Source organism: Bison bison, unplaced genomic scaffold (genome assembly GCF_000754665.1).
Source record: "Bison bison bison isolate TAMUID 2011002044 unplaced genomic scaffold, Bison_UMD1.0 scf7180017864105, whole genome shotgun sequence".
NCBI classification, from domain to species: Eukaryota; Metazoa; Chordata; class Mammalia; order Artiodactyla; family Bovidae; genus Bison; species Bison bison.
Genome location: NW_011494677.1, coordinates 8,796,111 through 8,809,240, shown reverse-complemented (window position 1 = coordinate 8,809,240; position 13,130 = coordinate 8,796,111). Strand labels below are relative to the sequence as shown.

The 13,130-nt window shown below is 36.3% G+C and overlaps 1 protein-coding gene across 1 annotated transcript in view; it reads left to right on the top strand.

Moving 5' to 3' along the window:
• The window catches only part of TNKS (tankyrase, TRF1-interacting ankyrin-related ADP-ribose polymerase), a 161,604-nt gene that overhangs the window by 129,447 nt on the left and 19,027 nt on the right, over nucleotides 1–13,130 (top strand). Inside the window, exons 19-22 of the mRNA XM_010838821.1 lie at nucleotides 2,706–2,894; nucleotides 5,043–5,280; nucleotides 6,274–6,356; nucleotides 12,950–13,070. Coding sequence (XP_010837123.1) covers nucleotides 2,706–2,894; nucleotides 5,043–5,280; nucleotides 6,274–6,356; nucleotides 12,950–13,070 — 631 coding nt within the window. The remainder of the gene's footprint in view (nucleotides 1–2,705; nucleotides 2,895–5,042; nucleotides 5,281–6,273; nucleotides 6,357–12,949; nucleotides 13,071–13,130) is intronic.

Here is a 13,130-nt window from a genome sequence, read left to right as displayed (position 1 = left end):
AACACATAGTTTAAGAAGTTTGAATAAAAGTTAAAGGTTTAATGAGAATATATATTAATGGTAATGTGTATTATCCTGCTTAGCGTTTTTCTATTATAATGCCTTATATTATTTTTAATATATATTTATACATGACCATTAATATTTTTGCTCTTCAGCAGATATAAGGCATTGATATTTATTTACCACACAGCATGTAGTTTTGTATTTTTTCATAAGAGTAAATCAATTTACTGAGTTTTCTTTCTCAACTTTTTCATTTTTAGTGCTTTCTCTAAAATGTATAGTATGATGTTAGGGGAATTGCATGACATTATTGTAAAATGAAATTGCTCTAACTGGAGCCCAAGCACATTTCTCTTCTCCTTGCTTCCCAACTTTCTAAAATTGAATTAGGGCCCTTGAAGTTTTTTTATGTCACATTTGTCATTTAAAGCATTTTGTGTTGCAGCTGAATTTTGAAACCTGGAAAATTGACTCCTGGAAACATTCCAGCAGAGTTCAGTTCCTTTTCTAGACCTTCCGGTTCAATACTTCGCTCAGTCCTGTTGTATAGGACTGAGCTGTAGGCTGTTTATTGCATTCACCAGCCTTAAATTTCGGTTATAATTTTTGCCCCAGTGATGTGGCTATTTAAAAGACTTAAGAGTTGTGTTTTTAAGACTAAAAAACACTATATTTTTTAGTGTTTTAGTGTATAGTACTATACAAGTACTCTATTACATGTTTAGTAATATGCTTCCTGTTTTTGCGTTTTTAGATGCTTGTCAGCAAATTTAACAAGCATGTAGTTGGTTTCTCCAAGCATGAACTACAGATTTTATACAAAGAAAGTTTAATAATATATACCATATATATAATTAATTTTATCCTCACATAATTTTCCTTGGACTGCCTTAATTTTGGAGACCTATACAAATTTGCCTACCTGATTATATTATTCCATCAACACACATGTGTGTGTTAGTTGCTCAGTCATATCTGACTCTTTGCAACCCCGTAGACTGTAGCCCCCCAGGCTCCTCTGTCCATGGAATTCTCCAGGCAAGAATACTGGAGTGGGTTGCCATGCCCTCCTCCAGGGGATCTTCCCAACTCAGGGATCAAACCCAGGTCCTCCTGCATTGCAGGCAGATTCTTTACTGTCTGAGCCAGTAGAATAAAATTAATCATGAGGAACATAGTTTAAATACCCTGTAACCTTACTGGGGAGAAGCTTGAAATTACTCCATGGTTTTGGATTAATAGAATAAAAATAGCTATTCTTTTCAACATGTATCCTCTGAATAAGGGAAATAAATTATGGGGATTTGTTTTAAGTGATTTTGATAGTACTACAGATGTTACCTCTTTCTATCTTTTGTGTTAGAATCAATTTCATAATTATGCCATATCGTTCATATGGCATAGAAGATCCTAGAAGATCCAAAACATGGTCTGTTTTCAGAAGCCCTGGTCTGATTATGCTCTGTTGCTGTTGTTTTTATATTGTCAGAGCAAATATGGAGGCTTTCTTAGACGCTTCTGATTTGTATTTGTCTAATAAATCTTCTTCTGTTTTCTGAAATCACTTTTCCTAAAATATTGTATGAAAAAAAATTTAATATACATTTCTTCTTCTTCAGAATAAGTACCTATTCCTTTTTGAAGTGAGTATATTTAAGAGAACAAAGAAAATATTTTAAGGAATTCTTAAGGAAAATTTGAAGAAGCCTGCCCTACATACATCCCACTATTCCTGTCTTTACTTTCCTTATCTCTTCCCATTCTCATGAAAGTCAGCCTCAGATAGGTATTCAGCAAATGTCTGATTGGTGGGCAAGTGCATTAGAGAGAATAAGTGAATAAATAAATGACCCTCCTATCTGTGCTCTGACCTTTTGTTGTCAAACCATTTACAGAACACCATTATTTAGATATTTTACTTTAGAAACCACATACCTCTAGTGAACCTTCCTAGAAGAGTCCTTCCTATTTAAATTTGTGCTACTCGATTTCTGTTAATGCTTCCCTATACCTTTTTTGTAAATCTTCTAGACTACATTAAAAAAACAAAAGACAGTCATCTTTGAATTCTTTCTCCTCTTTCTTCCTCTGTAGTTAATTTGTCTTTCTAAAACCCAATTTTTTTCCTTCAGAATTTCTCAAATTTAGCTCTTCTTTTCTGTTCTTCTCGAACCATCACAGTTCAGCCTCTTATCACCTCCTGTCCAGATGTGCTGCTGCTGGCATTTCCTCCACCCCCAAGTCACTTTGGCATGACAGACTAGTTTTTGTAGAATGTTGCTTTGTTACATTACATTACTTCCCCAAAGGCTAAAGAAAGAACATTGAGAATCTTTGAGATGAGTGTTTCAATAAACAGAGATCAGATTGCAATGGGTTAGAGAATTTAAGATAGGTCTGAATATGCTATAGGACTGAATAAAAAAAATTTTTTAAGCTCCCATGAAGAATTACAGAGCAGCAGAATAATTACGAAATTGATATTTTGGAGGAAGCAAGAAAAAATGATGAAGTCCAAAATACAAGTGGAAGGGTGCAATGAATATTCTTTTTTTTTTATAAAAGATACTTCTGTTAAGGATGTTTAGGAGAATAGAGATGTAGGGGCAATGAAATGTTAAATAAAAACAAGTGTACCTGAAGGAGCTTTACCAGATAATCTCATTGTTACCTCTTGGTGTCCTCTCGTTTTTCTTCAGCATGTGGACATTGCAGCATTATTGATAAAATACAACACATGCGTAAATGCAACAGACAAGTGGGCGTTTACCCCTCTTCACGAAGCAGCCCAAAAAGGCAGGACGCAGCTTTGTGCCCTGCTCCTAGCGCACGGTGCGGATCCGACGATGAAGAACCAGGAAGGCCAGACCCCTTTAGATCTGGCAACAGTAAGTCCTCACTTCAGAATATTTAGAATTGCTTTTTATAATTCCAGGGATGACAGTAAATCCCAGGGTTTATTAGCAGGTTTGCTTTAGTGGTGCATATTAGCCCTGGGATTTCTTTGGAAGGAATGATGCTAAAGCTGAAACTCCAGTACTTTGGCCACCTCATGCGAAGAGTTGACTCATTGGAAAAGACTCTGATGCTGGGAGGGATTGGGGGCAGGAGGAGAAGGGGACGACAGAGGATGAGATGGCTGGATGGCATCACTGACTCGATGGACGTGAGTCTGACTGAACTCCGGGAGTTGGTGATGGACAGGGAGGCCTGGCGTGCTGCGATTCATGGGGTCATGAAGAGTCGGACACGACTGAGCGACTGATCTGATCTGATCTGATTATCCCTTAGGAGAAGAACAAGTTTCTTTGCTTCTGGAAACTTGAGAATTTCTTATTGTTGCTTTAATTTCAAACTATTAAAACAAACTAAGCAGTAAGTTACATTTTTTGACCATACTTGGAGGGAAAACATGAATCATAGGAAAACTTGTGTAGAGATTGTATTCTCAAAGAATTATACTTAGTAAGCTATCTTATCACCTTCTGCATTTCACATAGTATGCTGGATCATTTGGTGTTTATGGTAATTTACCTGAGGGGATGAGATAATCAAAGAAAAATGATCTTCTAAGCAGTATATCATTTTTCTGAAGATGGAAAAGTAAACTGATATAGAAATATTTTCAAAATTAAATTGTCATGATTAAATGTGTTATTTAACTACAGAATTAAACACAGTACAGAAACATCTTTCCTGAACTTTCTGGAAATCAGGGAGTTACTGTATGGTCACGTAATTTAGAATTTTTTAACCAAAAATCCTTCTCTAAGCCACATTCTGGTTTATACATCTATTACTGAGTATTAAACAATTTCAAAACCTGTAGTAGCTTAACCAAAACCAAATGAGTGACTTACTACGATGACTTAGAATTTCTCAGAGTTGCGTGCATTGACTGGGCTCAGCTGGGCAGTCCAGCTATTTGTGCAACGCCTTTAGCTGGGAGCTCGGCTGAGGCTGCAGCATCCAGGATGGCTTTAAATCCTGCAGGACCTCTCTGTGCATAGTATCTCAGACTCAGTGATCTAGTCCACACTTCTTTATAGCATCGGAGGACAATTTCTAAGAGAGAAAAGTAGACGCCACCAGTCCTTTTAAAGCCTGGCTCAAAAGCTTCAGAGCACCACTTCCTTTGCATTCTAATTGTCACAGCAACTCACAAGCAACCCAAATTGAAAGGAAGGGATATAGGTGCCACCTCTTGATGGGAGGAGGGGTACAAGATGTACACGGAGGAAGGGATTTCCGCACATACTCTAACAGCACTTGTACCTAACAGACTGAAGAGTTCATGAATAAGTTGGCCAAAGTGCTGTCCCTTTAAGATTTTACCAGGTTTTTATTAATTAAATGTGCACTAAATGAACAAAAATCATCATAGTTGTTAAGCATAAACAAACATAGTAAGTATGGGAACTCCTTCTAAAGAAGAGATTGAGAGTCAGTGTTCTGAAAAGTGCTCTTTTTTAGAAGAAGGATGAAATATTTTAATTTTTAACTCTTCATATCTTTGTTAGTTTATTTGTCCTTTGAATACATGGGTAATCAGTATGAACAGCTGTGTGCGTACTTTTCATTTAGTGTTAAAAAATGTGTTTCTGGGAATCAATATAGTTCACATTCTTGGATTCTTTTCACAGTGAACTTTTTTCTGTGTGTGTTGTGGTGAGAACACTCAAGATCTACTCTCAGCAAATTTCAAGAATATAGTACAATATTATTAACTGTCATCACAGGTTGTACATGAGATCCTCAAAAAATGAAATATTTTGAAAAATATTTTGAAATAGTTCGAAAAAATTTGATACTATTTTTTTAGTATTGAATAGTTTCTCCAATTCTACCTACTGAAACTACTGGGACTCTTTGGAGCTGTCGATCAGAGAAGGAAAGAAGAAGGAATTATCAAAAACTAATAGGGAATAATGGAGCATGAATGAAAGAAAAAAATTCACTACGCATTCGGTCCTTAGTGAGAAACTTATTTTAAGATGTAATATTGTGTGTGTGTGTTTTATCTATTTGGTTTTTAGGCTGATGACATCAGAGCTTTGCTGATAGATGCCATGCCCCCAGAGGCCTTACCTACGTGTTTCAAACCTCAGGCTACTGTCGTGAGTGCCTCTCTGATCTCACCAGCATCCACCCCTTCCTGCCTGTCTGCTGCTAGCAGCATAGACAACCTCACTGGCCCCTTAGCCGAACTGGCAGTGGGAGGAGCGTCCAACACTGGGGATGGCGCGGCGGGCGCAGAAAGGAAGGAAGGAGAAGGCAAGTACACCGCTGAACGCCCATTTGGTTTTGGTGTTCTAAATTAACAGATTCCCTTTTTTCTGTTGGTAGTTATTGAACACCTCACTTAAAGACATCCTGTCTATGAGTTTTCATGTACACAACAGTTCGTAAGAATCATGTCTTCATAAATTCCCACTGTTCTGGGCACCAGAATCAGACAGCCATGGCCCCTACCCTCACGGTCTTACCCTCTTTCCCCCATGTTCTGCTGTCCAGGTACCTGAAACTTTGCAACACACTCTTTATTTAATCAGTTGTTGACTCTACTGAAAAGTGTCCTCCATTTGATTTCTCCTGTGCTCAACTCATGGCAGAAAAGTCTAAACAAGTGTATTCCATCCTTTGTATGGCCCTCCTGCCTGTCTGCCATGAGTTTCCCTGCCATGAATAATATATTTGAAGAACTAAGGGCTGGCCTGGGCTTATGCCTTCCTCCAGCTTCCCCAAGAGGGGAAATCTTAGCATTTATATAAAATAAGATGTTTTCTTAAAAAAAAAAAATGTGTTCATAGCATAAATGCCTTGACATCTACATTGTTCTTACGTATATCCCAATACGTCCTATTCCAACTATAGTGTCTTACTGAACTACTGAGTGAGTCTTGTTACTGAAATTATATCAGAAAAATGAAGAGAGATTATGTAAGAAATGAAAACTGAAACAACAGCTGATATGTTTTGATTTTTAAATTCCACTGTTAAATATTTCACTAAAATAATTATATTGTGCTTTAAAATATTAATATAAATACTACTGATAAGATAAACTCTTCTTTTACTTCCCCATAAAATTCAGAGTTAACTTGAAGTGTCTGAATTAAATTTATGTAATTTAGATCATTTTATGCTGTGTAGAAGCAGCTGCACAACCAAGGGTGTGTCAGAGAGCCATGGCTTTAAATAAACACTGAAACTTCCTTTAGATTGATGTACTTCTTTCTGAAAAACTTTAACGTGTGTCTGTTTTAGTTGCGGGTCTTGACATGAATATTAGCCAGTTCCTAAAAAGCCTTGGTCTTGAACATCTTCGGGACATCTTTGAAACAGAACAGGTAAGCTCTCATATATTGTCCAGTCTTTTCAGTTAAATACTAGGAGTTATTAATAGCCAGTTATTCTTTCTTTTTTGCTTCTTAACCACTCTTTTAAAACTCAAAACAGATTTGTGAAGAAGCTAGGGGCATCTACTAATTACGCATCTTTGCAAAATTGTCTAACAGATGGTGAGAGTCTTTAACGTTATGTTGTTGTATCTTCATAAGCAGTCTGGCTCAATATGTTTTATTACATGTCAAAATTTAGGCCATGAAACCACCTCAAAAGAATGTTTTCAAAATCTTCCCTCATTTTGTTTCCAAAAAGTTATTAGCCTTTATTCACCTCATTTTACTACTAATGTGACTGGATTCATTTAAAACTAGTAAGAAATTTTTATGTTAACTATTTAGCAAAATCTTCCTGCAGCAGTTGTCCATTAAACTGAAAAGCAAAATAATTCCTAGGCAAGTGTACCTTTAAAAATTGCTCCTTTATGAAGTTTCCACTGTCTAGCTAGAGACTGAAATATGTTGAACCGGAACTTGGCCATATGCTTAAAGACTTAGACTGTTTTCAGACAGATCTGAAATGCCTGTAAAGATCTTAGTATGAAGTCATCATTAGGGTGTTTATGAATTAAGATCCTTCTGTTTGTCAGTCTGTTTTTATATGGAATAATGAGTTTTTAACTTATCACTATGTGATTTTACTACCATTAAACATCAAGTAATAAATTCCTGAGTTTAACTTGGGTATTATCAATATACAGAATCTTAGAATGGGAAAATTTTTTAGAGATCAGTAAGTCTTTCTCCCAGATATAGGAATTATCCTTTTTATATTGATGTGGAACAATATCTTGTTACAATTTGGACAGGTATAATGAAGTGCTTCTAATCTAAAATACACCCACATCTGCCCCATGTTTAATCTGTTAATCTTCCGTTTATCTTTACACTGTTTTGCACAGAAATCTCACCCCTTTCTGCCTATTAGACTAGCATTAGTTTCATTGGGCTGCCTTGCCAGATTTCCACAGACCTGTGGCTTAAACAATAGAATGGTATTCCTTCACAGTTCTGGAGGCCTGAAGTTCAAAACCGGGGTGTCAGCAGGGCTTCAGTTGCTACAGGGGGTCTAGGGGAGAATCTGCCCCACACCTCTGCTAGCTGCTCGGCCCCTTCAGCTTCTGGCCGCATCCTTTCAGTTTCTGTGTCTGTCTTCACCTGCCTTCTCTGTGTCTGTCTTCTCTTCTGCGTGTCTTTTGTAAGGATGCTTGCACTGAGTTTAAGCCCTCCTCACCTAGTCCGAGATGATCTCCTTATCTCAAGATCCTTAACTAAATTTACATCTGCAAAGTTGTAAAAAAAAAGTTTTCCAGATAAGGTTCTTCTCAAGTTCTGGGGATTAGAACTTGGACATATCTTTTTGATGGTCACCATTCAGCTCGCTGCAACATACTATAGCCCTTCTTAATTTCTAAGACCTAGTAAACTTATTGTGGATTTATCCTTCTAATCAACTACCCACCCCTACAAAGTTTCTCCTAATTTAGCATAATAAGTTCATCTTCTTTTTTAGGTATTCTTTTTATGGATATAGTGTCCAAATTCATGACTGGCCTCTCTGGCCCATTCTGATTTCTTTGTAAGCGTATAGTCAGTTCAGAGTAAATTTAAAACTCCAGGTCTTTTTCATATCAATGATGAAAGATTTTTTATGTCAAGATTTTCTAATGTCTTTCATTTTAGCTAAATTTCTTTATGCCATACATTGTAGTTGATCTTTAATGATCAAAACGGTTGGGTAGAAGTAGCACTGGACTGAAAAAAGACCTTGATTCTGATTAAGGCATTTAACCTATCACTCGCCTTACCTGTAAAATATAACACTTTCAAAAGTCCAGATAATTAAAATTCCCAGCCTCATACTGCTGTGCCAGTTTTTTTTTTTTTTTTTTTTTCAGTTTTTAAAATATGCTTTAATGAAGCAATGGTTGTATTTTCTGTCTGGTGGTAAGGGTTTTATAAATGCTATAATAATTACCTTTGCCTTTAAGCTTCACCTGCCATTGATTCACCCTCTGGCTTGGAGATTTCTTACGGGAATATCCTATACTGTAAGACTCTTCTTCCCTTATCCTCTCCCTGAAGGTATTAAAGCTGTTTTAAAAGCAGTATCCTCAGCTACAGCCATATTCTGGCCATTTCTCTTCTTCCCAAATCATATCCACAATAACTGTGAAATTTCACATAGCTTTGCTTAATAAAAACAAAGACCCAAATTCAAGCAAATCATTCCAGTTAGCCATTTTTCAAGAGTTCAGCCTCTACTGTTATAGTCAGTTTGCATCATAATTTTTTTTTTTACTTTATATGTTCTCTTATAGTAATGGTACCCTGTGGCATACTTATTTTATTGTTTTTAATAGTTTAATCTTACAGTTGGTCCTGTTGACAGCTTATCGTAGTTTCATCAGTTTCATTGTTATCTTTTTCATTGCACTTTTGTTCTGAGTAAATGGTTCCATTGATTTTCCTTTTTCCAGAGTAATTTCTGTATCTTTTTTTTTAATCAATATGTTGATGCTTCCATTTAACGTGTATTACCTAGCCTAATTCCTTCCCTACAGACAAATAATATTATCATTCTCTGTATGGAACTGTGTGTGACTGTCTTCTGGCCCAGTCTTCAAGCAATCAAAAGTTTTATTTTGACTATATTTGTTTCTTGACTAGCCTTTAGTTCTAGAGTAATAAGTTTGTAACCCTTTCCATAACTTATCCAGAGGACTTTTCTGCCACTGACATTCTACATGAGTCCAGTAGACTGTGATGAGGGCGAGGCGTTCAGGAGGCGAGGGCAAGAGTGACGGTGTGTGTGCGTTGCACCCGTTTAGTTCTTGTCTGTTACTCATCTTGAGCCAGTCATTCTGTTTCCTGAGATGCTTTGACACATAACAGAGTATTACTTCTATTCTGATAGATACTTTTCTCCCAGTGGAGTGGGGGAGGAAGATCATTTATTTCTCCTCCTTCAGAGCATCATCACCCCACCTCTTACCTTCACTTATTCTCTCAGAAGTCTCTTAGCTAGCTTGTTTGTCATATAGTTTTTGCCAAGTTCTGTATTAAGTAACATATACCTATTCCTTTATAGTTCAGTGTCGTACCAATGTCACTCGGGCCCTTTCTCTGGAACCTAGCTTCCTGACTGATACTTTTTTTGTGGGAAAGGCTGTTTGATGTACATTGCAATTCCTGGACATAAATGCTATGACTTAGAAGACTCCTTGTGAACATACTTATGGTCCACATATATATATGAAAAGTGACCATATCAATTTTTATTTCAGAATCTAAAGACAAAGGCATGGACTCAGTAAATTCATTATGAACATGATTGCAAAGTTAATTCTAATATCTGTTACTGTAGCCTGCAACCTAACAACATAAAAGAAAGGCCTTTTTTGTTAAAACCCCAGTGTTTCTGCCTTCACCCCAGAGAAAATAAATAAATCTTAGAAACAAGAGGCAGCTCTTAAAGTAACATTCTTGAAGTGAAATTTGCTTTATATGCAAGATGATTTAACTGACACATGGATGATCTTTATGTTAAAGGTTATAATTTGGTTTTAATGTATGCTGAGTATAAATAACTGGCCCAACAAACTTGTAATTTCCTAGATGTAACTAAGTTTTTTTTTCTTAAGTGAGTTAAAGATAATTTTCAGAAAAATATTTCTAGCAGTATAAAAGCTTTGAATCTTGGAGGAACATGTCTAAAATCCACCTTCCAGATATTTCCAATTCTTTTATTATTAATACAGTAATATCATATTCACTCATCATCAGAATTTGGAATAATCTTTACTCCCATGCCTTTCTTTTCCTTCCCCTTTTCTATTACCAGGCCCTTTGAAGTTGCTCTCCAGTTCACCCCTTCCAGTCTCCTCCACCCCACCGTCGTCATCTTGTTCACAGTCACTTTCCCTTCCAGATCTGCACTTCGTACACTGTCCTCCTGAAATACAAGTTTGTATTGCTCTGCTGAAAAGGTGTCCTTGGACATTGTGGACACTATCTTCGCTTGAGGTGTAAGACCCATAGAGACCTGCTCTTAGCCTACTGCTCTGTGTCCATCACTTTTTTGTTCCTGTATATACATTGCACACTAACCGTTTTGAACTTTATTACTGATACTAGAGTCACAGATGTTTTATATTCACTTGGTTTTCCTTTTGTACATAGTGTTCCCTTGGTCGTAAACACCCTTCCTTTCTTCCTCTAAGTCTTCCTCCTCAGCTGAGTTATAACCTTCTTTTAAGAACCTTTCCTGATCCCCTTCTTGTTCCTTTCTTAGTTCCCAGTGCCACTTATAACCTCAACACAGTAACCTTCCTGAGAGTTCCCGTGGGATTCCTCCAAAACATTTACCGACCTTTACCAAATATTTGTGTTTACTTTTTAGCTCCTTGGTAGAGGAACTGTCATGACCTGTAGTGCTAGTGTTCTGTTTGTTCTCTGGCTCCACTGTTTTACTACCAACTGGGGCCAGCTATTTACCTTTCTGAGCTGTAATGGGTCATTTTAGAATTAAATGAAATGTTTAATTAGTCACTTTTTGAGAAATACCTAGCATATAGAAGGTACTTATTAAATACATTATGTATGAATGAATGAACAAGCGAGCATAAATGTAAATTCAGTAGCTAGTTATTTAAGGTTTTCCAGTCCCAATACCAATAAATATAAGGACAAATTGAATACCATGTAACTCAGAGCAGTTAAATTTAATATTTAATTATTTTAGCTCTCTAGTCATCCCTTTTAAGACAAATAAGCAAAGGGAAAGACAAATATGGCAATACATTTCAGCTCTTCTGTATACTATTTTTATGATTTCACTGAGCCTGAATTTCTTCATAAAGACAGTAATAGTATATCATGGGTCATTATGAGGATGAAATGAGGTATTCATTTCACGATTGGAATCACATAATGAACAAACGTATCAAACATTCTCCGTTTCTTCTCTGGAACCTAATACTATGTTTTGTTGGCCTGGTTTCTGCTTCTTTCAGACTTACAATATACGTATCAATTTAGAAAAGCTAAAAGACTCTTTAAATTGAAGCTGCCACATAGATATGAGATCCTATTTTTATGTCTACCTGAAGTTTAGAAGAAAAAAGTGGAATATCAATAATGTAGTAAACCTTGTACATGGTTTCCAAATTATATTAAAATCACGTCTAGCTAAAAATGTAAAGACTCCTATTATGTTTCAAACTATGCTGTCTCAAAGATGTACATTTCAGAACTGTGGTTTTTTTACAAGCTCTGCGGAAAACTTCCTTTGGGTGATTGGAAGTGAATTGCCCATTTTGTGCGATGGAGAGATTATTTCTTAAATGGCCACTTAGGAGCAATATAGCAGATTATTTCCAAAGAGTGAATGATGTATGCTTTTTGCTCTGAGAAGATCAGACTCATTTTATTCTGACAGTAAAAATCATCAGAGTTCCAGACCTAATTTGTTAGGTTTTTTTAATGTTATGTGCAAGTATAAAGGTAGAGAAGGCCATAGATAAAAATATCTTGAGTTGGAAAAGAGTGTTTATCAACGGATTTCTCGGTTTCCCAAGGAAAAAGAAAATCAAAAGCTAATCTTGTAAAGCAGTATTTGGATTGTCACAGGACCAGCTGCTTCTGAGCTGAAAATTCAGGAGATGCCACTGCTGATTTCACCCTGTGCATTCAGAGCACCACCACTGGGTGGCGGTAGAGGCGCAGTTACTCTTAGTCAACAAAGAAAGGACTAGAGACCTTAGATCTTGAATTGTAGAAGCGAACCACCTGCATTTACAGGGATAAATCACCAAAACTTAAAAAAAAAAAAAAAATACCAAAACTTTTAAACCACTGTTTTGAACAAAAATAAAATGTATGTTAGACTTCAGGGATTGTTAGGTGGCTTTTAAGCTCTTAAAATTCTACCTACTCTCTTTTCTCCAAAATGGAGTTCTTTATATAGTTTCTATATATGATGGTTTGTAATCTAATTAAACACTTGTGATATAAATCTTGCTACTTTCTCAAGCAGCCTCTTCCATGCTTGAATACTTCTTAGCACCAGGAAGTTCTTTCTTATTTTTATATAAATCCCATTCCCTAAAGTTTCTTCTGTTTCATTGTGCTGAGCCCCTCTTTCCACTACCATTCATCTTTGCCTCCTTCTGGATATTGAGATCTGGTATTTCCCCCATTTTCAAGCTGCTGGTTGTCTCCTCTTATAGCTTGAGGCAAGCAAAATGTGGTAGAATGAAGTAATCAAAAGGAAAAATGGCAGTGATCATTTTATATTTCTATAGCATTGTTTCTCCCATTTTCCTTCTCCATGGACTGAAAGCAAATCAAGGAGTATTTCAAGTGAGCAAAACCTGGTAAGTTTATGAAGGCAACTTTAAGAAGATTTAAGTTCATGCTGATAAAGGAGACAAGAATTTTATTAATTTGACTGGATACTGGAACACTGAAGACAAATGGAAGAGTTTTCATCATCTGAAGAACTCTTAAAGATTTAGCAATTTTGTTTCATTTTTCAGATTACACTAGATGTGTTGGCTGATATGGGTCATGAAGAGTTAAAAGAAATAGGCATCAATGCATATGGACACCGCCATAAATTAATCAAGGGAGTAGAAAGACTCTTAGGTGGACAACAAGGTAAGCTGTTGAAAAATAAAGAGGTTTCAGAAATTAGTCATAAGGTGTCCTGTGAAGTGG